This window comes from Pleurodeles waltl, chromosome 5 (assembly GCF_031143425.1).
Source record: "Pleurodeles waltl isolate 20211129_DDA chromosome 5, aPleWal1.hap1.20221129, whole genome shotgun sequence".
Taxonomy (NCBI): Eukaryota; Metazoa; Chordata; class Amphibia; order Caudata; family Salamandridae; genus Pleurodeles; species Pleurodeles waltl.
In genome coordinates this window covers 640,436,703-640,463,061 of record NC_090444.1, presented here as the reverse complement: position 1 = coordinate 640,463,061, position 26,359 = coordinate 640,436,703, and the positions used below count along the sequence as shown (strand labels likewise).

General features: G+C 47.4%; 1 protein-coding gene across 4 annotated transcripts in view; it reads right to left on the bottom strand.

Moving 5' to 3' along the window:
• Positions 1-26,359, bottom strand: part of LOC138295898 (amine sulfotransferase-like) — an 895,551-nt gene that overhangs the window by 130,691 nt on the left and 738,501 nt on the right. For all 4 annotated transcript variants that reach the window (XM_069234511.1, XM_069234512.1, XM_069234510.1 and 1 more), the window contains one exon: positions 20,648-20,831. In XM_069234511.1, the coding sequence (XP_069090612.1) occupies positions 20,648-20,831 (184 nt within the window). The remainder of the gene's footprint in view (positions 1-20,647; positions 20,832-26,359) is intronic.

The window sequence follows — 26,359 nt, the reverse complement described above, 5'->3', positions numbered from 1 at the left end:
CTCTGTAACTTTTTCCTGCCAAGTCAGGTTTTCATAACCAAAATACCGTTACATCTGCTGGACTCTTCTGGTTGAGGGGATATATAGGACTTGTGGGTTCATCAAAAACCCTAGGTACCCAGAGCCAATAAAGGAGCTGCTCCTTGCATTGTGTTTTCATTGTATACCAGGTATACAGTAAATCATTTGGTGAAATATAAAGAGTGAAAAATAGGTATCAAAGAAACCTTTGTATTTCCAAAATGGGCACAAGATAAGGTGTTGAGAAGCACTGGTTATTTGCCCATCTCTGAATTCTGGGGTACTCATACTAGCATGTGAATTACAGGGCATTTCTCAAATAGACATCTTTTTTACACACTGTCTTACAGTTGGAAGGAAAAAATGTAGAGAAAGACAAGGGGCAGTAACACTTGTTCTTCTATTATTTTTTCCCCTAAGTCTCTGGATAAACACGGTACCTCACTTGCATGGGTAGGCCTAATGCCCGTGACAGGAAACGCAACATGGACACATCACATTTTTACCTTGAAATCTGATGTGTTTTTTGGAAAGTGCCTAGTTGTGAAATTCGGCACAAAAAAACCTTTTTCCTCACATTTTGGTGATAGAAAGTTCTGAAATATGAGAGGATCCACAAATTTCCTTCCACCCAGCATTCCCCCAAGTCTCCCAATAAAAATGGTACCTCACTTGTGTGGGTAGTCCTAGTGCCCGCAACAGGAAATGCCCCAAAACACAATATGGACACATCACATTTTCTCAATGAAAACTAATCTGTTTTTTGCAAAGTGCCTAACTGTGGATTTTGGCATCTAGCTCATCCGGCACCCAGGAAAACCTAGCAAACCTGGACATTTCTGAAAAGTGGATACCTAGGGGAAGCCACGATGGGGTAACTTCTGATGCCCTCACCAGGTTCTGTTACCGAGAATCTTCAGCAAACCTCAAAATTTGGCAAGGAACACTTTTTCCTCAAATCTCGGTGCTGCAAAGTTCTGAAATCTGAGGGGATGTAGGAGGCTGGCCTGGCTTATAGTGTGTACCTTGTGGTACTTACACCTTGTGCCAGGTCCAGTTATCCCTTATTAGTAGGTTAGAGGTGTTCTAGCAGCTTAGGCTGATAGAGGTAGCTATATGCAGAGCAGTTTAGGCTGAACTAGGAGACATGCAAAGCTCCTACTATACCACTTATATCACTTAGCACTGTATCATAAGAAAACACAATACTCAGGGTTACTAAAAATAAAGGTACTTTATTTTAGTGACAATATGCCAAAAGTATCTCAGAGGAAATACTCCCTTAGGAGGTAAGTAATATACACAAAATATACACACACAAACCAAAATCAGGTAAGTAACAGTTAGAAAAGTAGTGCAAAGAATGTAGAACACAATAGAATGCAATAGGGAGAAATAGGCCTAGGGGCAACACAAACCATATACTCCAAAAGTGGAATGCGAACCACGAATGGATCCCAGGCCTAGTGTAGTGTGTAGAGGGTCGCTGGGAGTGTAAGAAAACACTAATGGTGTCCATGATACCCCACCCCAAGACCCTGAAAAGTAGGAGTAAAGTTACCCTACTACCCAAGAAAGACAGAAAGGTCGAGATAGGGGATTCTGCAAGGACAACAGCTGACTGCAAAGCACTGATGACGGATTCCTGGACCTGAAGACCTGTAAAGGAAGGGGACCAAGTCCAAGAGTCACGCAAGTGTCTGGGGGGGCAGGAGCCCACTAAACCCCAGATGAAGGTGCAAAAGGGCTGCCTCTGGGTGGAAGAAGCCAAAGATTCTGCAACAACGGAAGGTGCCAGGAACTTCTCCTTTAGTCAGAAGATGTCCCACGGCGTGCTGGAGGATGCAGAGTTGTTTCCACACAGAAAGACTGCAAACAAGCTTTGCTAGCTGCAAGAGTCGCGTTGAGGAGTTTGGGTGCTGCCAGGGCCCAGGAAGGACCAGGAGGTCATCCCTTGGAGGAGGAGACAGAGGGGGCACTCAGCAACACGGAGAGCCCATGGAGAAGCAAGATGGCAGAGGTCTGGGACACACTGGAGGAGCTCTGGGCACCTCCCCTGGGAGGTGCTGGTCAGGGGAGTGGTCACTCCCCTTTCCTTTGTCCAGTTTCGCGCAAGAGCAGGGCTGGGGGATCCCTAAACCGGTGTAGACTGGCTGATGCAGAGAGGGCACCATCTGTGCCCATCAAAGCATTTCCAGAGGCTGGGGGAGGCTACTCCTCCCCAGCCCTTCACACCTATTTCCAAAGGGAGAGGGTGTAACACCCTCTCTCAGAGGACGTTCTTTGTTCTGCCTTCCTAGGAGCGGGCTGCCCAGGCCCCAGGGGGACAGAAACCTGTCTGAGGGGTTGGCAGCAGCAGTAGCTGCAGTGGAGATCCAGGAAAGCAAGTTTGGCAGTACCCAGGTTCTGTGCTAGAGACCCGGGGATGCATGGAATTGTCCCCCCAATACCAGAATGGTATTGGGGGGGACAATTCCATGATCCTAGACATGTTACATGGCCATGTTCGAAGTTACCATGGTGATGCCACATATAGGTATTGACCTATATGTAGTGCACGCGTGTAATGGTGTCCCCGCACTCACAAAGTCTGGGGAATTTGCCCTGAACAATGTGGGGGCACCTTGGCTAGTGCCAGGGTGCCCACACACTAAGTAACGTGGCACCTAACCTTCACCAATTGAGGGTTAGACATATAGGTGACTTATAAGTTACTTATGTGCAGTGAAAAATGGCTGTGAAATAACGTGGACGTTACTTCACTCAGGGTGCAGTGGCAGTCCTGTGTAAGAATTGTCTGAGCTCCCTATGGGTGGCAAAAGAAATGCTATAGCCCATAGGGATCTCCTGGAACCCGAATACCCTGGGTGCCTAGGTACCATATACAAGGGAATTATAAGGGTGTTCCACTGTGTCAATGAGAATTGGTAAAATTAGTCACTAGCCTGCAGTGACAATTGTGAAAAGCAGAGAGAGCATAAACACTGAGGTTCTGGTTAGCAGAGCCTCAGTGATACAGTTAGGCACCACACAGGGAACACATAGTGGGCATACATTATGAGCACTGGGGTCCTGACTAGCAGGATCCCAGTGACACATAGGCAAAAACAAACATCCATACAGTAAAATGGGGGTAACATGCCAGATAAGATGGTACTTTCCTACAGGGACCATGACAAGGGTGGGGAAAAAAATCATCAAAGTCTTCATCAGGCCAACAAAAATCCTTTGGGGGTGGGTGGTTCCAAATCCTCTTCTCACAAAGATTAGAAACCGTGGTACTATATGTGTAAAGTCAAAGGCCAATGGGCAACTGTTCCTCATTGTCCAAAAAGAAACACCAAACATCCCACCAGCACAAAACCAACTACAACCACTAGTGCCCCTAGTAATAGCAGTGGTGGTGGGAAAAACACTACTAATAGCCAGTCAAAGGGTGTAGGTGTTGCTGGGCTCACCGTTACTAATGTGGTTGGGGTTGGTCTAGTTAGGGAGATCCCTGAGGCTGTTTTAGTCTCTGATGGTGGCATTGGCCTAGCCACTTTAGTTGCTTATCCTCTTAATATTAATAAGTACCAGCAACTACCCCTGATTAATGGTGTTCAGGTTGAGGCCTACAGAGACACAGGTGCCATTTTCACCATGGTGATGGACAAACTGCTTGCCCCTGAGGAACACCTACCTGGTCACCAATACTAAGTGACAAACGCCCATAGCAACACTGTAAGCCACCCCATGGCTGTTGTGAATCTCAACTGGGAGAGGGAGGGGTTACTGGTCCAAAGAAAGTTGTGGTAGCCACTGATTTACCTGTAGAATGTCTGCTAGGCAATGATATGGAGACTTCAGCTTGCACTGAAGTGGAGTTGGAGGCCCATGCAGCAATTCTGGGCATTCCAGGGCACATCTTTGCTCTTCTCAGGGCTCAGGCCAAGAAGCAAAGAGGACAAGGAAACTTGGATCCTGGAATAATGGACCAAGTGCTCCCAAAAACTAGGGGTAGGAAGGGCAAACCCTTGTCCACTATCCCTCCCTCCACAGATGATTCCCCTATTGAGGAAGAGGAATTCTCTCCCTGTGCAGAACATACACCAGAGGAGCTGGAAACTGGTACAGCTGAGCTTTTGGGTGCATGGGGGCTGCCAGGGAAGAGCGGAGTGTGGCACAGCAAACCTGTCCCACATTGGAGGGCCTCAGACAGCAAGCTGTCAAGCAGCAAAATGGTGATGTCACTGACACATACAGAGTTTACTGGAAGAATAATCTCCTTTATACTGAAACAAGGGACCCTAAAACTGGTGCCACCAGGAGACTGGTCATCCCTCTTCAGTACAGGGAATTCCTCCTAACTCTGGCCCATGACAACTCATCAGGTGGGCATTTAGGCCAGAGTAAAACATGGGACAGACTTGTTCCACATTTTCACTGGCCACATGTGTCAGAAGACACTAAGGAGTTTTGTCGCTCCTGTGTCACCTCCCAAGCCAGTGGAAAGACTGGTGGCACCCCAAAGGCTCCCTTAATGAATGCCACTACCAGTGGTTGGGGTACTCTTTGAAAGGGTAAGGGTTGATATTGTTGGCCCCCTTGACACTCCAACAGCTTCTGGCAATAGGTTTATACCATGCCACAAGGTACCCAGAAGCTGTCCTCTTAAGGACCACTACAGCTCCTGCAGTGGCAAAGGCCCTGCTAGGAATCTTTTCCAGGGTTGGCTTCCCTAAGGAAGTGGGGTCAGACAGAGGTAGTAACTTCATGTCTGCATACCTAAAAGCAATGTGGAAGGAATGTGGTGTTACCTACCAGTTCATCACCCCTTATCATCCACGAACAAATGGACTGGTTGAGATGTTACTGGTCTCAAAGTTATGATTATGGGACTCTCTGAAAACTCAGAAGGAGATGGTATGTCCTATTACCATGCCTCCTTTTCGCCTACAGGGAGGTACCCCAAAAAGGAGTGGGTTACAGCCCCTTTGAACTTCTCTTTGCTCACCCTGTTAGGGGTCCCCTTGCTCTTGTTAAGGAGGGTTCGGAACAACCTTGAAAAGCTCCAAAACAAGACATAGTGGATTATGTACTTGGACTGAGAAGTAGAATGGCTGAGTACATGGAAAAGGCCAGCAAAAACGTTCAGGCCAGCCAGGAGCTCCAAAAGCAATGGTTTGACCAGAAGGCTGTCCTAACAGAGTACCACCCAGGACAGAAGGAGTGGGTTTTGGAGCCTGTGGTCCCAAGAGCATTCCAGGACAAATGGAGTGGACCTCATCTAATTGTAGAGAAAAAAGGCAAAGTCACCTATCTGGTAGACCTGGGCACTGCCAGAAGTCCCCTTAGGGTGCTTCATGTCAATCGCCTAAAGCCTTACTATGACAGGGCTGATTTAACCCTGCTCATGGCTACAGATGAGGGACAGGAATAAGAGAGTGACCCTCTCCCTGATCTCTTCTCCACCACTGAAACTGATGGTTCTGGCAGACTGCTGAGCACAATGAAGACTGTAAAAATCTCCTTGATCAGTTTTCTGAACTCTTCTCACTCACACCTGGTGCAACTACTCGGTGTGAACATACAATTGACATTGGAGACAGTTTTGCTGTCAAAAGTAAAATTTACAGGCAACCTGACCATGTCAGAGATTGCATAAAAGCTGAAGTTCAAACAATGTTAGATCTTGGAGTTATTGAGCCTTCTGATAGCCCCTGGGGTAGCCTAGTGGTGCTTGTCCCCAAACCTCATAACAAAGAAGGAAAGAGAGAAATTTGGTTTTGTGTGGACTAAAGGGATCTCAGTACAGTAACCAAAACAGATGCTCACCCTATACCCAGGGCAGATGAGCTAATAGATACACTGGCATCTGCCAAGTATCTAATCACTTTTGCCTTGACTGCAGGGTATTGGCAGATCAAAATGTCAGAAGATGCTAAAGCAAAAACTGCATTTTCTACCATAGGAGGGCATTATCACTTCACAGTGATGCCCTTTGGTTTGAAAAATGCACCTGCTGTTACACCGCGGCACTCGCCGCGGCCGCGGGCTCAGGTTGCCGCGGCGTGGCACGTTAATTTTGCCGCGGCCGACGCCCGGGCCGCGGTAGACGCCGAGGCAGACACCCAGGTCGCGGGGGTCGCCGCGGCTCCGGCGAGGGCCATGAAGGCTCCAGGGAGCCGGTCTGGGGGTCACGGCGCTCGCCGCTCCCCCTTTTTCAAGTTCTGCCTTAAAGGCAGACGCGGCAGAGCCTGAAACCCCGAGGGGGTTTCAGGCATGGCCGCACACAGCGCATTATGCGCTTAACATTTATTTTTCTTGCATGTATTCACCTGCCCACCACCACTTACCGATGTTCCTAGGACAAACCGAACCCTTACACTGGGGGTTCTTTATACTTGCCTTTTTTCTCTTCCCAGCATGCTTACCACTTCCTCTCTACCCAGCATGCATTGTTTAACACACATACCTAATTCATTACTGTTTTCTTTTCCCCAATCCAAGATGGCGGTGTTCTACTTCCTGTTTCCTGTTTCCTGTCCAGGGGTATTTAAGGGGATTCCAACTGCCTGTTCATTGCGTTGCAACACTCCTTGGTGATAGTCACGCTCCTATTTGATATCCTTCTGCGAATCCTGTCTGTTCCTGATTGCTTTGTTTTCCTGCCTTCCTGAACTGCGGTCCTAATACCCTGGTGTCCTCCTTTTCGTTTCAGGGAGTTCCTGTGGAGGTTTTTTACCCTACTGGGGTTTTTCCTCTGGGACTCCTTCTGGAGGGCACGGACTGTAGTGGTTCGCTCATACCAAACAGCACCGTGGCTACCGGAAGGGGTCGCCCCTACCTCGGCCAGAGCAGAACCCGTCGGAACAAGGACCGTTCCCCTACGCCTCTCCGCTGCGAGGGTAAGACCGTTGAGAACCGCGACAGATTGCAACGCCCACAATTCCTGTTGCAGTCCGGAACTATGGATAACCCAGTGGTAAACACGGAACCTACTAACCAGGACCTACTGGCGACGATACAACAACAGGCTCAAGAACTCCAGCAATTACGTACTGAGAATACTGTTTATCGACAAGCCTTTGCCTCCAGGACCACAGATGTCCCTGCAGTAGCCGCCTCTACACCTCGATTTTCCGGGGATCCCACCATATTAAAAGAATTCCTGGATGCCTTAACGGTGTACTTTGCCTTTCGCCCCTCGCAATTTGTACAAGATAAGACCAAGGTGGGGTATTTGATTAGTGCCTTATCAGGACCAGCCTTGGCCTGGGCCACACCTCTAGTAACCAGAAACGATCCCTGTCTATCTAATTATTCCACCTTTATCACTACTTTTAAACAGATGTTTGAACGCCCTGGACTCGAGGCGTCAGCAGAAGAGGCTCTTTGCGAAGTCCAACAAGGGAGTCAGGATGTATTACAATACATCACCCGTTCCAGACAATTAGCTGCAGAAACAACCTGGGTGGAACGTACCTTGGTGACACTCTTCCGTAGAGGTCTAAGAGAGGACATCAAAGATGAACTAGTACATTCTGCCAGGATAGAAAACCTCAAAGGGTTGATGGACCAAGCACTAACTATAGAGTATCGGTTAAATGAATGACGAATGGAGAAAAAGAAGAGTCGTTTGCCTTTTCACTCAGTACCATCTCGTCCCTTCGCCCATCGTTCCGAGGAAGCCCGCCCTGAATCCAAAGGGAATACCGAGGAAGAGCCCATGCAGATTGACACAGCTCGCGGACCTCTATCCGCCAGCGAAAGGGAACATAGACGAAGGAAGGGGCTTTGCCTATATTGTGGTGCAGCTGGTCACCTAATTCGCGCCTGCCCCATTCGTCCAACCAAGCCCTTGGGAAACGCCAACTCCCGTCCCCAGTAAGAAGGGTGAGGGCGGGATATCGTGATATACCTTCTATTTGCTCTTCCAGGGAGGAAGGAACTGCTCTTTTTCTCTTACCAGTTACCCTCCATTTAACTGATGGCCGTGAAGCAAGAACTTTGGCTTTATTGGATTGCGGAGCCAGTGGCCTATATTTAGATGAAACCTGGGCCAAAGAACAACAAATAACACAAATACCCAAAGAAATACCAGAACAGGTACATACTGTTGATGGGTCACTCTTGGCCTCTGGACCGGTACAATACACCACCCCTACTTTCTGTTTACAGTTCGGTAAACATCAGGAAATTCTCTCGTTTGACTTAATCTCATCACCACACCATGTCATGATCCTGGGAATTCCATGGCTTACACGGCACAATCCTTACATCAACTGGAAAACAAAAACCATTTCGTTATCCTCCCATTTTTGTCAACACCATTGCTATCCGGCCGGGGATTATTGGTCCCCAAAAAGTCTCTCAACAGCACCTGCCCAGGTGGGAGGATCCATTAATGTTCTACAGGGAGTTCCCAGACAGTATCAGGACTATATCGATGTATTCCAGAAGCCAGAAAGACCTGAATTGCCACCCCACAGAGAATACGACTGTGCCATTTCTTTAGAGCCAGACACTGTAGTTCCTTTTGGGCGGATGTACTCCCTCACCGAACCAGAGAAACAAATTCTGAAGGAGTACTTAGATGAGAATCTACAAAGTGGGTTAATAACTCCCTCCTCTTCACCCGCCGGGGCTCCTCTTTTCTTTGTACCAAAGAAAACCAAAGACCTGCGTCCCTGTATCGACTTCAGAGGGTTAAACAGGATCACTATCAAAGACCGGTATCCGCTACCCCTCATCAAAGACATCTTAGAAGCAGTCAGAGGAGCCAAGAGGTTCACTAAGCTGGATCTCCGAGGAGCCTATCATCTGCTAAGAGTCAGAGAAGGTGATGAGTGGAAGACCGCCTTTAGAACACCTTTTGGTCACTACGAATATAGAGTAATGCCCTTCGGACTCACTAATGCCCCGTCCATCTTTCAAAGATTCATGGATTCTATCTTTTCTGATCTTTTGCAACAAACAGTGGTAGTGTATCTTGACGATATCCTAATTTATTCGGTTCATCCAGAGGAACATTCCAAACACGTCCGCCAAGTCTTAGAAAGACTCCGACAACATAATTTGTTCTGTAAGCCTGAAAAATGCGAATTTGATCAGATAGAAGTGAAATATTTGGGATACTGTATAGACCAAACCGGAATTGCCATGGACTCAGACAAAGTACAGGCTATATTGAACTGGCCATCTCCTTCTTCCATCAAGGAGACTCAATGTTTTCTGGGACTAGCCAACTTCTACCGGCAGTTCATAGCAGACTTTGCCCAGAGAACCAGCTTCATTACTCAAACCCTCAAAAAGGAACACCTGAAGAAAGGTTTTTGTTGGACACGAGGCGCTGAGTCAGCTTTTCAGGACTTAAAGAAAGCCTTTAGTCAAGCCCCTATTCTTCGACACCCAGACACTAGCAAACAATTCATTGTTGTCACAGACGCCTCAGAAAGAGCCATTGGGGCTGCCTTGTTACAAAGACAAGACGATGATGACCTAGAACACCCTGTATTCTATCTATCCCACATTCTATCTGATTCTGAGCGAAACTATTCCGTGCTAGAACGCGAATTACTCGCCTTAAAGGTCGCGTGCACTGAATGGAGACACTTTTTGATGGGATCAAAGGAGCCCTTCGAAGCCCGGACCGATCATAGAAATCTACAGTGTTTAAGAAATTTCCAGTGCCAAAATAGCCGGCAAGCTCGATGGGCCTTCTTCTTCAGCCAGTATGATTTCTATATCACCTACATCCCTGGTTCTCAGAACATCCTGGCGGATGCCCTGTCCCGACGTTATCCTGGGTGCGGTGATTCCGCGGTTCAAAAGTTATTCGACAACAATAAAATCATAGGGGTAGCACAGACCTTTTTAGATCAAGTTAAGTCTGAATATGCCCGTCTACACGAAACAGAACTAAAGAGGTTACGTCCACAGCTGCACATAGATCATGACTACTATTATCATGATAAGGCCCTGTTTTTACCCACTAAAACAGTGCAAATCGAAGCCTTACACATGTGCTATGATTCTCCTATTGCGGGTCATCGAGGAGTGAAAGCGACTCAAGATCTTTTGCTTCGCTCTTTCTGGTGGCCAACTCTCAAGGCTGACACTGAGGCATATGTGTTATCCTGTCCTACATGTGCTCAAGCCAAGACACCCCGAACCAGACCTGTGGGCTTACTCCGCCCATTACCTGTTCCCCGAGGCCCATGGCTTACCATATCCACCGATTTTATGTGCGCCTTACCTTCCTCAATGGGAAACCACGTCATAATGGTAACTGTGGACTCCTTCACCAAGATGGCCCACTTCACGGCCTTGAGAAAGTTACCCACGGCAAAGGAGTTAAGTCAGGTCTTTACTCAAGAAATTTTCAGGCTACATGGGCTACCCCAAGTTTTTATATCAGACAGAGGTCCCCAATATATCTCCCGTTTCTGGAACCAATTCTGCAAGATCTTGGGGATCCAGGTGGCCTTGTCATCCGGGTTCCACCCTCAAACCAATGGACAAACAGAACGACTCAATCAGGGTCTCGAGCAGTACTTACGTAGCTTCTGTAACGCTACACAAAGTAATTGGGCTCCCTACTTACCGCTTGCCGAATTCTCCTATAATAACTCTCTACACAGTGCCTCTAAAGTCTCTCCTTTCTATGGCTCCTATGGTTTCCATCCCAGGGCCTTCCCAACTCCCCTGAGAGACAACTCCAACCTTCCCGCCATCTCCTCTTTCGTTCGACAGCTACGGGGTATACAGCGAATTATCCATTCTAACCTTGTGTCCGCCAAGTCCCGCATGAAGACAATAGCAGATAGGAGACGCTGTGCGGCTCCTCTATATCAAGTCCATGATAAGGTCTGGCTCTCCTCTAGATTCCTACCTCTCCGACTCACCCAAAACAAATTCAAGCCCCGCTTTTATGGTCCCTTTCTCATTCTCAAGAAGATCAACCCAGTGTCCATGCGTCTTCGCCTACCTCGGACATGGAAGATCCACCCAGTATTCCATGTCTCGCAACTGAAACCTTACCGTCCTGATCTCTTTCATAGGCAGTTGCCCTGTCCCCCTCCTTTGTTGGTTGACAATGTGCCTGAATACGAAGTGCAGGAGGTCTGTGACTCTCGATTTTTCCATGGGCGCCTCCAATACCTTATTCATTGGAAGGGATACCCTTTGAGTGAGTGTTCCTGGGAGGATGCCTCTTCAGTCCATGCTCCTCTTTTAATCCGCCGCTTTTTTCGGCTCTTCCCTCACAAACCCGGGGCCTCGGGGAGGGGGCATACTGTTACACCGCGGCGCTCGCCGTGGCCTCGGGCTCAGGTTGCCGCGGCGCAGCACGTTAATTTTGCCGCGGCCGGCGCCCGGGCCGCGGTAGACGCCGAGGCAGACACCCAGGTCGCGGGGGTCGCCGCGGCTCCGGCGAGGGCCATGAAGGCTCCAGGGAGCCGGTCTGGGGGTCACGGCGCTCGCCGCTCCCCCTTTTTCAAGTTCTGCCTTAAAGGCAGACGCGGCAGAGCCTGAAACCCCGAGGGGGTTTCAGGCATGGCCGCACACAGCGCATTATGCGCTTAACATTTATTTTTCTTGCATGTATTCACCTGCCCACCACCACTTACCGATGTTCCTAGGACAAACCGAACCCTTACACTGGGGGTTCTTTATACTTGCCTTTTTTCTCTTCCCAGCATGCTTACCACTTCCTCTCTACCCAGCATGCATTGTTTAACACACATACCTAATTCATTACTGTTTTCTTTTCCCCAATCCAAGATGGTGGTGTTCTACTTCCTGTTTCCTGTTTCCTGTCCAGGGGTATTTAAGGGGATTCCATCTGCCTGTTCATTGCGTTGCAACACTCCTTGGTGATAGTCACGCTCCTATTTGATATCCTTCTGCGAATCCTGTCTGTTCCTGATTGCTTTGTTTTCCTGCCTTCCTGAACTGCGGTCCTAATACCCTGGTGTCCTCCTTTTCGTTTCAGGGAGTTCCTGTGGAGGTTTTTTACCCTACTGGGGTTTTTCCTCTGGGACTCCTTCTGGAGGGCACGGACTGTAGTGGTTCGCTCATACCAAACAGCACCGTGGCTACCGGAAGGGGTCGCCCCTACCTCGGCCAGAGCAGAACCCGTTGGAACAAGGACCGTTCCCCTACGCCTCTCCGCTGCGAGGGTAAGACCGTTGAGAACCGCGACACCTGCCACTTTTCAGAGGCTGGTGAATACAGTCCTCCAAGGTTTGGAAGCTTTTAGTGCAGCATATTTGGACGATATTGCTGTCTTCAGCTCCACCTGGGATGATCACCTGGTCCCCCTCTGGAAAAATTTGGAGGCCCTGCAAAAGGCAGGCCTAACTATCAAGGCTTCAAAGTGCCAGATAGGGCAGGGCAAAGTGGTTTATCTGGGCCACCTGGTAGGTGGGGAACAGATTGCACCACTTCAGGGGAAGATTCAGACCATTATGGAATGGGCTCCCCCTACAACTCAGACCCAGGTCAAAACCTTCTTAGGTCTCACTGGGTATTACAGGAGGTTCATTAAGAATTATGGCTCCATTGCAGCACCTCTTAATGACCTTATCAGCATGAAAATGTCTAAAAAGGTATTGTGGACAGCTAGCTGTCAAAAGGTTTTTGATGAGCTTAAGAAGGCAATGTGCTCTGCACCGTTCTTGAAGAGTCCAAACTACTCCAAATAATTCATTGTCCAAACAGATGCTTCTGAGTTAGGGGCTGTACTATCACAACTTAACTCAGAGGGCCAGGTTCAACCTGCTGCTTTGATCAGTAGGATGTTGACCCCTAGAGAAAAGCGTTGGTCTGCCATAGACAGGGAGGCCTTTGCTGTGGTCTGGGCACTGAAAAAGCTGGGATCCTACTTGTTTGGGACTCACTTTATTGTTCAAACAGACCACAAACCTCTATTATGGTTTAAACAAATGAAAGGTGAAAACCCTAAATTGTTGAGGTGGTCCATTTCCCTACAGGGGATGGACTATACAGTGGAACATAGATCTGGGAGTACCCACTCCAATGCAGATGTACTCTCCAGATATTTCCACTTAGACAATGAAGACTCATCGGGCAAGGTTAGCCTTATTGTCCCTTGTTTGGGGGGGGGGTTGTGTAGGAAAGTACCATCTTCCTTGGCATGTTACCCCCATTTTTCACATGTATGTCAGTATGTTTTTGCCTGTCTCACTGGGATGCTGCTGGTCAGGACCCCAGTGCTCATAATTTATGGCCTAATGTGTATGACTGTGTAGTGCCTAACTGTGTCACTGAGGCTTTGCTTGTCAGAACCTCAGTGATTATGCTCTCTCTGCTTTTAAATTTGTCACTGTAGGCCAGTGACTTCATTTACCATTTTCAATTGGCACACTGCACCCCCCTCATAAGTCCCTAGTATATGGTACCTAGGTACCCAGAGCATTGGGGTTCCAGGAGAGCAATATGGGCTGCAGCATTTCTTTTGCCACCCGTAGGGAGCTCAGACAAACCCTTACACAGGACTTCCACTGCAGCCTGCGTGAAATAGTGCACACACTATTTCACACCCATTTTCACTGCATTTAAGTAACTTATAAGTCACCTATATGTCTAACCTGCACTTGCTGAAGGCTAGGTGCAAATTTACTAAGTGTGAGGGCACCCTTGCATTAGCAAAGGTGCCCCCACATAGTTCAGGGCCATTTCCCCGGACTTTGTGAGTGCGGGGATGCCATTAAACGCGTGCACTACATATAGGTCAATACCTATATGTAGCTTCACAATGGTAACTCCGAATATGGCCATGTATCATGGAATGGTCCCCCATTCTAAATCTGGTATTGGGGAGCCAATTCCGTGCATCCTGGGGGCTCTGCCATGGACCCCCAGTACTGCCAAACCAGCTATCTGAGGCTTGCACTGCAGCTACAGCTGCTGCCACCTCACAGACAGGGTTCTGCCCTCCTGGGGTCAGGGCAGCCCAGTCCCAGGAAGGCAGAACAAAGCATTTCCTCTGAGAGCAGGGTGTTACTCCCTCTCCCTTTGGAAATAGATGTTACAGTCTGGGGATAGGTAGCCTCCCCCAGCCTCTGCAAATGCTCAGAAGGGCACAGATGGTGCCCTCCTTGCATAAACCACCCTACACCAGTTCAGGGACCCCTTCTCCCCTGCTCTGGCATGAAACGGGACAAAGGAAAGGGGAGTGACGACTCCCCTGTCCATCGCCACCCTAAGGGTGGTGTCCAGAGCTCCTCCAGTGTGTCCCAGACTTCAGCCATCTTGCTTTGCAAGGTGTGGGGGCACTCTGGAGGCCTCTGAGTGGCCAGTGCCAGCAGGTGACGTTCGAGACCCCTCCTGATAGCTCCTTTCCTGATAAGGTAGCCAATCCCCCTCTCAGGGCTATTTAGGGTCTCTCCTGTGGGTTCTCTTCAGATATTTCTTGCAGGTTTCCTTCAGGAATCCTCTGCAACAACTTCAGACTCCTCTGACCTCAGATCAACCCCGCAGCCTGCTCCAAGAAACGCTGTAACTGCAACAAAGTGTCTACAAGACACACTTTTATTCAGCAACCTCAGCTCCAAGTCAGCAACTGCAACAGTTTCCATGGTGTGCATGCTCTGGGGACTCCCTGTCTTCATCCTGCACAAGAAGGGCCGAAGAAATCACCCGTGGAGTGACAGAGTCACTCCCCTGCTCCAAGCAGGCACCTTCCATGACGATGACTGGTACCCTTTTACGCCTCTCACAGCGACGAGCGTGCTCCTAAGGACACTGAGGGTGGACGTCCTATACATAGACTGTCCTGAGCTCCTGCTGACGCAACTTGGAGGAGGTAAGACCTTGCCTTCCATGAGAACAACAGTACCCCTGCGTACTGCGTCTTCTTCACTTCCTGAGGCCTCTGAGCACTATTTGGAAAATTTCTTCATGCACAGCCTGGCCCAGGTCCCCAGCACTCCATCCTGTGATGCTCAACTCGCTGAGTTCTCCGGTGCTGTGGGACCTTCTTTTTAGTTGTGGTGCATTAACTGCGTTTTGCACCTCTTTGTCCCCGTGCCCTGGGACTGAAAGGGCTCCTGACTGGCATCCTGAGGACTCTCTAAAGTGCTGAGAGGCCCCTCTTCCTCATCACAAATAGTTGAGGCCCCCAGGTCCCTCCTGGGTCCATCCAGCACCATTTTGATGCAAAATGCATTTTTGTCGTAGCCAAGGCTTGTTAATGACTTCCAACACAAAATCTCATCTGCAACGATCTTCACACCATGGGACATCTTTTGCATCATGCAGAAACCCGCTGGCATCTTCCTAGGTTGCATTCTTGCAGTCTTTGACTAACCGTGAATTCTTCTTTTGCACCCTCTTCTGGGTTGGCAGGGGCTCCTGTCCTTCCTGGAACTTCTTTCGACTTCTAGACCTAGGGGGTCATTCTGACCCTGGCGGTCATCGACGACCACGGAAGCACCGCCAACAGTCTGGCGGTGCTTCCCTTGCTATCGCCCAGCCGGGTTTCCCGCCGGATTTCCCCCGGCTGGGAGAGTCCTCCATGGCGGCGCTGCTTCCGACCCCCTTCCCGCCAGCCTGTTTCTGGCGGTTTTTTCCCATTAAAGGTCTCCTTCCCAGCAGTACCCTTCCTAATCCCCTCTTCCCCTCTTGAACTCTCACAGTCTCTGTGAATTGTCTATCAGAGTCTTGGAGCTGTTCATTAGAGGACGTGTTGGGAACGTGCGCAAACCCCGAGGATCTGGTGACTCTGACACCAGGGGAGCGACCCTTGCCTAAGGGATTCACTCCCCATCTGTAAAAAAAAATGTAAAAAAAAATAATCCCTGGTGCCTAGTGTTTTCTGTCCCCCTAGGGGGCAGATCGGCCTAATAAAAATAGGCTGATCTGCCCTGAAAGGGGGGCATAAATGGCCTAAAATAAATTTGCCCCCTAGGGGAGAGACCCTTGCCTAGGGGATCGCTCCCCTTGCATGGAATTGGCGCAAAAAACAAAATCTCTGGTGCCTAGTGCTTTCTGCCTCCTTTGGGGGCCGATCGACCTAGTAAAAATAGGCTGATCTGCCCCAAAGGGGGGCATAAATGCCCTAAAATAAATTTGCCCCTCAGGGGAGCGACCCTTGCCTAAGGGGTTGCTCCCCTTGCGTGTAACAGACATAAAAAAAAATCCTGGCGTCTAATGGTTTCTGCCTCCCTTGGGGGCAGATTGGCCTAATTACAATAGGCCGATCTGCCCCCGGGGGGACAGAAAAGGCCTTAAAAAAATTACCCTCCTGGGGAGCGACTCTTGCCCAAGGGGTCGCTCCCCTTATGTGTAAATATATATATTTTTTTAATTCCTGGTGTCTAGTGGGCATTTCTGCAACCCAGTTGCTTCACAATCGGGCTGCAGAAATACTCATAGAGACATGAAAGGAAAGGAAAGGCCTTTTTTTCCCTTTCATGCCTCTGCCTGCCCCCACCTCCCGATTGGAAGAGAAATGCTTTGCATTTCTCTTCCGATCGCGCTGGAAGCTAAGTTTCCAGCGCAATGGGAGGTGACCCCTGATGAGGCCAGCACACAATTGCGTGCTGATGTCATCAGATGTCACTAGGGAGGGTCGGGGTGGAAGAGGAAGCAATTCTCCTTTCATCCCTGATGGGGGGTGTGGGTGGGAGGCCCATGGGGGGCCGTGAGCCGGGTGCAGGACGAGCTGGTGTCGTCCTCAGCACACAGGAACCGTGGCCGAGGACGACACCAGCTCATACCAGGCACCCTGGGGGTTAAGAAAACATAGAAATTCACTTAAAATATCAAAGGTTACAAGGATGCTATAGTTAGGCACACATTTTAAACATACAAAACCATAGAAATTCACCTGTTATAGTTAGAGTTCTCTCAAGTAACTATAACTTGCGCCCCCACCATGCACAGTTTTTCTTTACTGTAAACTTTACATTGGTATTATCAATGATGTTATCAAAGATGTCATGAGTGCCATAATTTGTGGGGTAATTAGCAGTGCATGGCAAGAGCGTGAGTTATAGTTACCTTAGAGCACCTGTTATAGTTATTTGTGATAACTCTAACTATAACAGGTGCGGCCAACACCCTATAACTACCCAACCTCACACTGAACACGTCCTTCGTCCATGTGTGGCAGAGTTTGCCTGCAAGGACTGGCCTGCGGCCAAACCCCCTAACCACCCAACCCCATGCTGCGTTCAGGCTTTGGCTGTATGTGGCGGGATTTGCCCGCAGCCTATCTCTCTGGGTGTGAAAATAGGTGTGAGAGGGTATATCTGGATTTAGGAGTGGTTGTGAGAGTGTCTTTCTAGGTGTGACAGTGGGTGCATCAGTGTCATAGTGGGTGAGTCAGTGCTTGTGTAGGTCTGTACGTTGGTGCGTGAGGGTTTCAGTGAGTCTGTGAGTAGGTGTGTGAGAGTCTGAGTGGGTGCGTGAGTGTCTGAGTGGGGCTGTGAGTGGGTGCATAAGGGGCTGAGTGGGTGTGCAAGTGGGAGAAAGAGATTAAAAAGAGAAGTTGAGCGAGAGAAAGAGAGTGAGGGGGAGAGAGAGAGAGAGTTTTTTAAGCTTTGATGAATTAAATTCTTACAATTAGATATTCATAGACAAATTGAAAAGAAAAATGTATTTGTCAATTAAAAAGAGTGAGATCACCTTTCAGTATGAACCTTAAACTTTTGAAGTTTAAAAGAAAGGAAAGAAGAAAAATGCCCAGGGAGACACCTGAAATGAATCCTCAACTTCCAGTGCGAGGGTCTATGACATTAACCTTTAGGCCATAGCTGACTCCTTACTGTGATGCTTCCAAACATACCTATTACAGTCAACCCACACATGTGATTGGAAAGAAACGTGAATGTTCCAACACTAGGAAATTTTTACAGTCAAAACACTAGTAAATAAACAAACACACTGCCAAGTCATACTATGATTTGAACCTTCAGCCTACTGAGTGACAGTTCAAGACCTTGATCACTAGCCCAGAAGTGACTCTGTTCACGTCTGCATCTAAATGTAAATATAACATTTGTACCAAACATCTTGATACTCTTACTCTTTGAACTCATTGCATGAAGAGACTGTTGGAATGACAATCTCTCTCTCTCTCTCTTCCATCCCATTATGGTATGAAAGAGAGAGAGAGAAAGAGAGAGTGACAGGACCGCATGGGAGCTTCAAGGCCCCCACGGTCCTAGCCGGCTCCCTGCATCCTGTGGGAGCCGGCATAGCTCCCAGAAGCAGGGGACTGCTTTAAATGGCAGCTCCCTACTTGTGGAAGCACTGTTTTCATCTGTTTCCATGCACACATTTTTGCGTGCAGGAAAACAGATGACTACTCCGCTGTCTACCAGCAGGAGCTGTTTGACAGCTCCTGTAGTCAAAGAGCAGATTTTGTTTGCTTTTGTATGGTGGGAACCGTCAGCTCCCACCAAGCAAAAGCAAACAGCTATGTCACGGGGTGGGTACCACGGGACATAGCAGGAGCCGGCCCTGGGTGGAGGTGATCCCAAGGTCATCATTGGCTACTTGAGGGAGGCCAAGTGGACCCCCTCCAAAGAGCATTGTCCCAGGGAGGTGGTGTTCCCCTGGCTCAGGGGTTCCAAATGGACCCCTTCACTCTTCTATTGTAGCCACAGGCAGGTGGCAGTCCCTGGGGCTGCAGGGGGGCCACACCCTTTGCACTGTATTTATTGAAGGCCCTGGGGAGGTGGCAGTCCCCAGGGCTGCGGGGGGAATGCAGTCCCCCTACACAGAAATATATGCCCCAGGGAGGTGATAGTCAACGGGATCCAGTGGAGCTGGGTGGCCACCCCATATTGGATTTAAACTTGGCCCCGGGGAGGTGGAGGTCCCCGGGGCTGTGTTGGAAGCATTCAAATTTTAAATGACCCCAGAACCAGGCTCACCTGGGGGCTTTAGTGAAACAAGCACAGGAGCCTGTGCATGTGTTTTTTGGGGGGGGATTTTTGGCCAGATCCAAAACGATAGCCACCTAAACTTAAAAAAATAAAGTGCTTTTTTACTCTGCACCAGAGATAAGGGGTCAAGATGTCCCTACCCTGGCACCTTTTCTTATTTTTTACATGTTTGTCTGGGACTAAGCTGAAGCTGAGCCCCAACATGGCTGCCATCCCTTCCTTATTGAAGTGCAGCTAATCAGATCTCAGCACAAGATTGGGAGGATTTGTGGAGCCTTCACTTCCCTGTATATATATATATATATAAATTTGGATTTTCTTTAATAACTCAAAAACTACTGAATAGATTTACACCAAATAACAAAAAGGGCGCTTTCTGGACCAAGAGCTACATTTCTGTCGAATTTGGTGTAATTCCGTCCAGTGGTTCCGTCTGTAGACCTGTTCAAAATCTCTATATGAATTAACATTGGAAACACACCTTTTTTGCCCCCCCTTCTTCTCAGACCCTGTTTGATAGATCACCCCCAAAACTTTCCAGACAGTAGCTGACGTGACTGTTGAATCTTTTAGGAAACTTTTGTGAAGATTCGTTAAGTGGTGCCAAAGATATAGGCAAGTCAAACAACGCTTCTTCTATAGAAACAGTCTAACTATAACTACCCTGACCCCGGGGATGTTATGTAGGGGTGTTTTAGGGTCAAATTGTGGGCTTAAAATGATTTTTCATTACCATGCGGGATATTCATGAATATTCTCATATATCCTCGAATATTCAAGGATATTCTTGAATATGAAAAAAAAATTAAAAAAGCATTCACAGACTCATTCATACGCTAATTCATTCATTCATACATGCACTCAGAGACTCATGCGCCCACTCACACACCCACTCAGACACCCACTTAGACCAACTCATAGACACCCGCACCCACTTTCAGACCTGCTCAGACACTCACATGCCCACTCACAGATCCACTGACAGAGACACGCCCTGTGGCCTGCCTGCGCCAAAGGCCATGCTCTGCGGGGGTGGAATATCGTATAGTAATAAACATTATTTTACGTTAAAAAACCATAGAAATTTAAAGAAAGAAACAAAGGTTACAGGGACGTTATAGTTAGGTTCTGAATTTACTCATACAACTATAGAAATTCACCAGTTATCATTATAGATAGCTCAAGTAACTATAACTTGTGCCCTAAGGTAACTATAACTCGCATACTCGTCATGTAGAGTTTTCTACTGATAATTTTCATTACACCAGTATCTCTTCCTTGTCCATCGTCTTTCAAAGAGATGAGATGTGGCCACCTCCTTAAACTCAAGGGAATCTAGTCATTTAAAGAAAATTAAAAAAAATAAACTTTTTTCGCTTGATTCACATTTTCGATGCCACTTAGAACAATCCAATATTTTCTCTTATGTTTGTTTTGCATTTTGTTTTAAACAGCAATTAATTTTTGTAAACTGTCCAACAGATGGCCCAAATTACAAGTTTGCAAATATCTACAGAATGGTCCTGGCACTTCATTTGAAAGAAAAATGGAGAAGGGGTGCCTGTGATTATATGTACAGGTGCCTATTAAGCTGAAAATTAGCTACAAAGTAACGGCTCTGCACAAAGCTCATCAAGGGTTGTCCACCTGTCAAGTGCCAGGTTGATCTTCTATTGAATGATTAACAACCATCCAGCTTGTTAGTTGGTTATTGAAAGCATTACCTTTGCGAAGGAAAGTCATTTTTTTCGGGCTGTGCAACAGATCTTCTCCCAAGTCTTCACAATTTGCCAACGGATCTGTTTTCATGTTCTTAAATGATGCTCTTTCCACAATGGCGTCAACCGTTTCATCACTCAGAGATTTTCCCACAAAATTGCATATCTTCAGTACAGCACCTCGCAGATCCTAAAATGATTCATTACTATATCAGTAGTGGATTTGCATGGGTGGAAAATAGTTCAGTTTATTCATTTTTTTATAAATTGCACCCTCAAACATCTGTTGCTTCCCAGTATTACTTTTAGGAGTCTGCTAATAAACTGCTTCCGCAAAACACACTTGCAAAATCAGATTAAGTGGCAGGTCTTTAATCTGTATCGCAAGTGCTCCACAGAAACCAGTGCTGTATTCAGAAACAGCAATCTGTATCTCCCAGCAAGGACCGGCTTTAGCGCTGATGGTGCCCAGTCCTACTGTCTATTTTTGCCCTCCTCCATGACCTCCTTCTCCGCTAATTATCTCACTACCACGCTCCAACAGTGCCCCTCATCTCTCCATAGCCCCACACTGACATACATTTCATTTTTTATAGCACTACACAGTTAACTCACTCATATCTGTGATCTGCATGGTACATGTTCTTTGCAGAAGACACATTAACCCTGGGCCCTACTTTCTGATGAGTCAAAACTGACACTAGACAAAAATAAAATTTCTCACCAGTCCGCACATTTATCACCAAAGTTACTTTGACATTTTTATTGTTGCCTTGAAAACTGCTGGACGCACAAGGAACTTCATGAAGTTCACACGCTTTTAAACCCGTAAGTTATTTTTAAACCCAGCCCCCCTACTAAAGTTAGTGCCAGGTGCAGCTGCACCGGTCCCACCGCCCTAAATTGCCCCTGATCACAAAGCGTAAACTGCTAATAACTCAGGCATACTTTTGAAACACAGAAAACACGGAGAAGGTGACAATTCACAAAGGCTTTTTAGAGTAAGTGGAGTAGTATTTCTTTAATCTGGGTTGGACTGAGACACAAAATAGACTCGGAAATCAAAATAAAAATGGTACCAATAGCAAATCACATAGCTAAAGAAGTGGCCCACATTGGAGAATTGGGGTGGTTACGAACTTGAAAAGACATGCTGATTTTCTCTGGATTTGGGAGACTGTATGCATTTGTGCTTGCTATAGGCAGTGTTTGTAGTAACGTCAGGGAATTCAGTTGTGGCCCACCACGGTCATAAAACAGGACCACAAACTGCAAAAAACAAGGCCCACCCTCGTCAGTCAGACCAGGTATTCTGCCACTGCTAGATTTCTCAAAAGACCAGTTAGACTCTGCGTTAAGTACAAATTGACTTAGTTAAAAATGTAACCCCTGTACGGGCATCCGTCTATGCCTACACTGGTCTTACACCTTTTGTGGGGAATTTTCCCATGAGAAAGAGAGTTGAACTATGCACATGAAGTTGTATGTTCTAGGCGTGACTAAGGAAGTGGGTAGTGGTGGTGGCTCGAAAGTTAGAAATATCTACTGCAAAATGTAAAGAAGAAAGGGGAAATTAAGGATGGGGACAGGGAGGAAAATGCAGATACAAAAACCCAACTGCAAAAAGGTTAAGTCAGTTGTTACTGGCTAAAGCTACAACCACACCTACTCCAACAGTATTACATCCCAAACTTGGTCAAATCTACTACGGCCAAGTCTTGTAGTAAGTCACACACTATGCATGCCGCTTACAGGTTCTGCAAGGAAATCACATAAAAATCAATCAAAAAAGGTAAGGGATGAATAACAACTAGCGCAAAAATGTACACCTATAAAAACACTAAATATGATATTAAAAAATGAAAAATAAATATACACATTACAGATGCCCATGCAAAGCACATTAACCCCATCCCTGCCATGGACATAATGGTTACGTCCGTGGCTGCAGCGCTGAGGCGCCACGGATGTAACCATTACGTCCTGGGACCGGCCCTCGGAGGAAGCGCTAGCGCTAGCGCTGCCCCCGAGAGCCACCCCCCCCCAGGTCAGGGTTGGAAGGGGAATCACTTCCCCTTCCACCCCCACCCCCTAATGACGTCAGCACGCGATTGCACGCTGACACCCTAAGAGGGTGCCAGACGCACCGGAAGCCATTTGCTTCCAGCGCGTCTTCAGGCAATGAGGTAAGTTTTTCCTCTGGGGATTGCACAAAAAAGAGGCATTGGGGGAAAGGAAAGGGTTTTCCTTTCCCTTGATGTCTCTTACAGCATTCCTGCTGCCCGATCACAATGCGATCGGGCAGCAGGAATGCCCACTAGACACCAGGGAATTAATATATGTGTGTGTGTGCTTTTACAGTATGGGGGAGCGATCCCTTTGGGGTGCCAATATATATATATCACCGTTTCTGCCCCCCTTGGGGGCAGATCAGCCTTTTATTTTTATCCCACTTAGTGCCTGGGATCATGTGTGTGTATGTGTGTGCTTTGTGTGGGGGGTGCCCCCTTGGGAAAGGGTCACCCCCCAACGGGGGCAATATAATCTCTGCCATTTCTGCCCCCCTTGGGGGCAGGTTGGTCTATTTTTTTATGCCCCTCTGCCCTCAGGGGAGGCAGAAACCATAAAGATGCCAGGGATTTTCTTTTCTTTCTTTGTTTTTTTGTGTGTTGGGGGCACCCCCTTGAGCAAGGGCTTCCCCCAAGGGGCAAAAAGCACTATTGGGCAGTTCCGTAGCCCTTGGGGGCAGATTCGCCTATTTTGTTTAGGCCCATCTGCCCCCGAACAGAGAACACCAGACACCAGGGAAAATTTATAAATGTTTGGTGGCGAGGTGTTTTTTCAACTGGCAAAGTATTTGCATTTGTGATTATAACAGTTTATTTCTCCTTTTTGTTCTAGTTCAAAGCTTTTGCTTCCTTTGCTGCGGCTTTTTGCGGTTTTGGCAGCAGTTATCCTGCGGTTTGTGTAGTTGCATGTTTTAGGTAAGTAAATAAATTTACTCCAGAGGAGTATTGTTGCCATGCAAGAATTACATGTTTGTAGGTGGTGTACTGAATGCAGGATTGTGTGTGAAATTGTCCTTAAATTTATGCACAATGATATTTGTGTCGTCTTATGTCTAATTTGCTTTTCTTTTTTCTTTTTAGTGGGATATCATTGGTGATTGCTGTGGCTGTGCAGAGTAGTTGCTGGTGAGTCAAGCTTTTTCAGGCATGTGAGCAGTATAGTTTTTGAGTTTTTGACTCTTGGTGATAAAGCTACACTTTGTTTATTACTTATCTTACGCAGTGCTGGTTGTTGGTGGTGCATTTGTCCAGTTACTTTTTGTAGGATGGATCATGGCTAGCCGTAGGATGACCGCTCAGCAGGTTGTTGGTGTGCTTTTTGAGTTGTCTTCTGACCATGATTATGAGACTGACTCTGCATCTGAGGCAAAGGAGGAAGTACAAGATTCTAGAAGTGAATTTTCTCTCAGAGAGGAATCATCTGATGATGCAGCCACTCTCAGTGCTGATGAAGCGCCTGTTTTAGAGGAGGACACTGATGTGCTAATGGTGCAGCAGCCAGTGGCTGAAAGGGTTATCATTGGAAGGCCTGACGTGGGTTGCACCAAACATGGAGCGGCCACAGTTGCCTGTGTTTACAGGTTTTCCAGGGTGTCAAATTAATATGGAAAACCTTTTGCCTGTCAACTTCTTTGAGTTGCTTATGAATGATATATTTTGAGAAGAGATTGTTGAGCAGACTAATTTGTATGCAGAGCAGTATTTGAGGGACAACGCTGCCAGACTTAGGCCACACTCTAGAGCTAGCTGGTGGATTCCCACAAATCTGGAAGAGTTGAAAAAGTTCTTGGGTTTACCATTTTTGATGGGGCTGAGAAGGAAGCCATCACTGTCTTCATATTGGTCTACTAGTCTCTTGGTGGCAACTGCTATATTTCCTGCAATCATGAGTCGTAACCGGTATGAGCTTCTTCTTCAGATGTTGCATTTTGTAGATAATGCTTTAGCCTTGCCATAAAATCACCCTAATTCTGACCGTCTTATTAAGATTAGACCTGTCCTTCATCATTTGGTAAATCGGTTTTCAGAGATCTATGTTCCAGGCAAAGAAATATCTCTAGATGAGTCTTTGATCCTGTTCAAGGGTTGTTTGGTTTTTAGGCAGAACATTCCTAGCAAGAGGGCACGGTATGGAATTAAATTGTATATGCTGTCAGAAAGTAGTACAGGATATGTTTATAATTTCTGGGTCTACGCTGGTAGGGATTCCAGTATTGACCCTCATGGTTGTCTGCCCACTTTTGGAGTTAGTGAGAAAATTGTGTGGAAACTTGGTAGACAACTGTTTAGCAAAGGTCACCGTTTATATGCAGATAACTTCTACAGTGGAGTTTAGATCTTCAAGGAATTGTCCATAGTGGACACTGTTGCTTGTGGCACAATTTGCTCTAATCGGAAAGGTTATCCAAGAGAGCTTGTCTGTAAAAAAACTTGAGAAGGAACAGTACAGTGGCTTGCGGAATGATGAGCTGAAATTTGTAGACAGGAGTGATGTTTACATGCTAACTACCATCCATCATGAGAGTACTTCACCTGTGGCTCTTTGGGGTCAAGTTGCTGAAGTGCACAAACCTGTGAGCATTTTAGAGTACAGTAAGCACATGGGTGGTGTTGATAGAGTAGATCAGAGGTTGGAACCTTACACTGCTGCTCGTAAGGCTTATGTTTGGTATAAGAAATTAGCGGTTCACCTGTTCCACTTGGCAACTTTTAATGCTTTTGTTGTGTTCAAGGATAGTTCTCCAGAGTTAAGGATGACATTTGTGAAATTTCAGGAGTCTATCATAGCGAGCCTTGTTGTGCTGGAACAGGCAAGAGTTCCCAGAGATGCAGTGGTGGAGGATGTGGCTAAATTGAAAGATCGTCACTATGCTGAGCACATTCCTCTCACGGCCCAAAAAAACTTTCCTGCTAAGAGATGTAGAATCTGTGCTCAAAGAGGTATCAGGGAGCAGATTAGGATGTACTGCCCTGATTGTTCTTCAAAGCCTGGGCTGTGTGTGGGTGGCTGATTCAGGAGCTACCACACACAGAAGAATTATTGGGAAATACCGTGAGCGTAAACTGCTGTTTTATATTTTTATATGTTCTGTTTCACGGTTGGCATTACTGTCATGTATTCAGTTAGAGCTTTTGTGTTTGTAGTTTTGTACCTATTCATAATAATTAGTGGTTTCTTTGTTGTTTAAAAACAAAAATAAGTGATGTTGTGCATGGACTGGCGCTTGGCTGGCGGTGTGCGTGAGGTGGCGCTTGACTGGTGGTGTGCGTAGGGTGGTGCTTGGCTGGCGGTGTGCGTAGGGTGGCGCTTAGCTGGTGGTGTGTGTGAGGTGGCACTTGGCTGGTAGTGTGTGTGGGGTGGCGCTTGGCTGGCTGTGTGTGGGATGGCGCTTGGCTGGCAGTGTGCGTGGGGTGGCGCTTGGCTGGCGTTGTGTGTTAGAAGGCCCTTGGCTGGCGGAGTGCGTGGATTGGCACTTGGCTGGCCATGCCAGCCAATCGCCAGTCTACACACTCCCATCAGCTGGTGTGATTGCTGTATCAAGCATGTGGGCTTATGAAAGTGATGGGCCCTTGAATGGCGCTGTCTTTTGCTGCGAGTGTTGTAATGTGCGGGGCCCGTGGCTGGCGGCGTGAATGGTCTTGTGCGTGT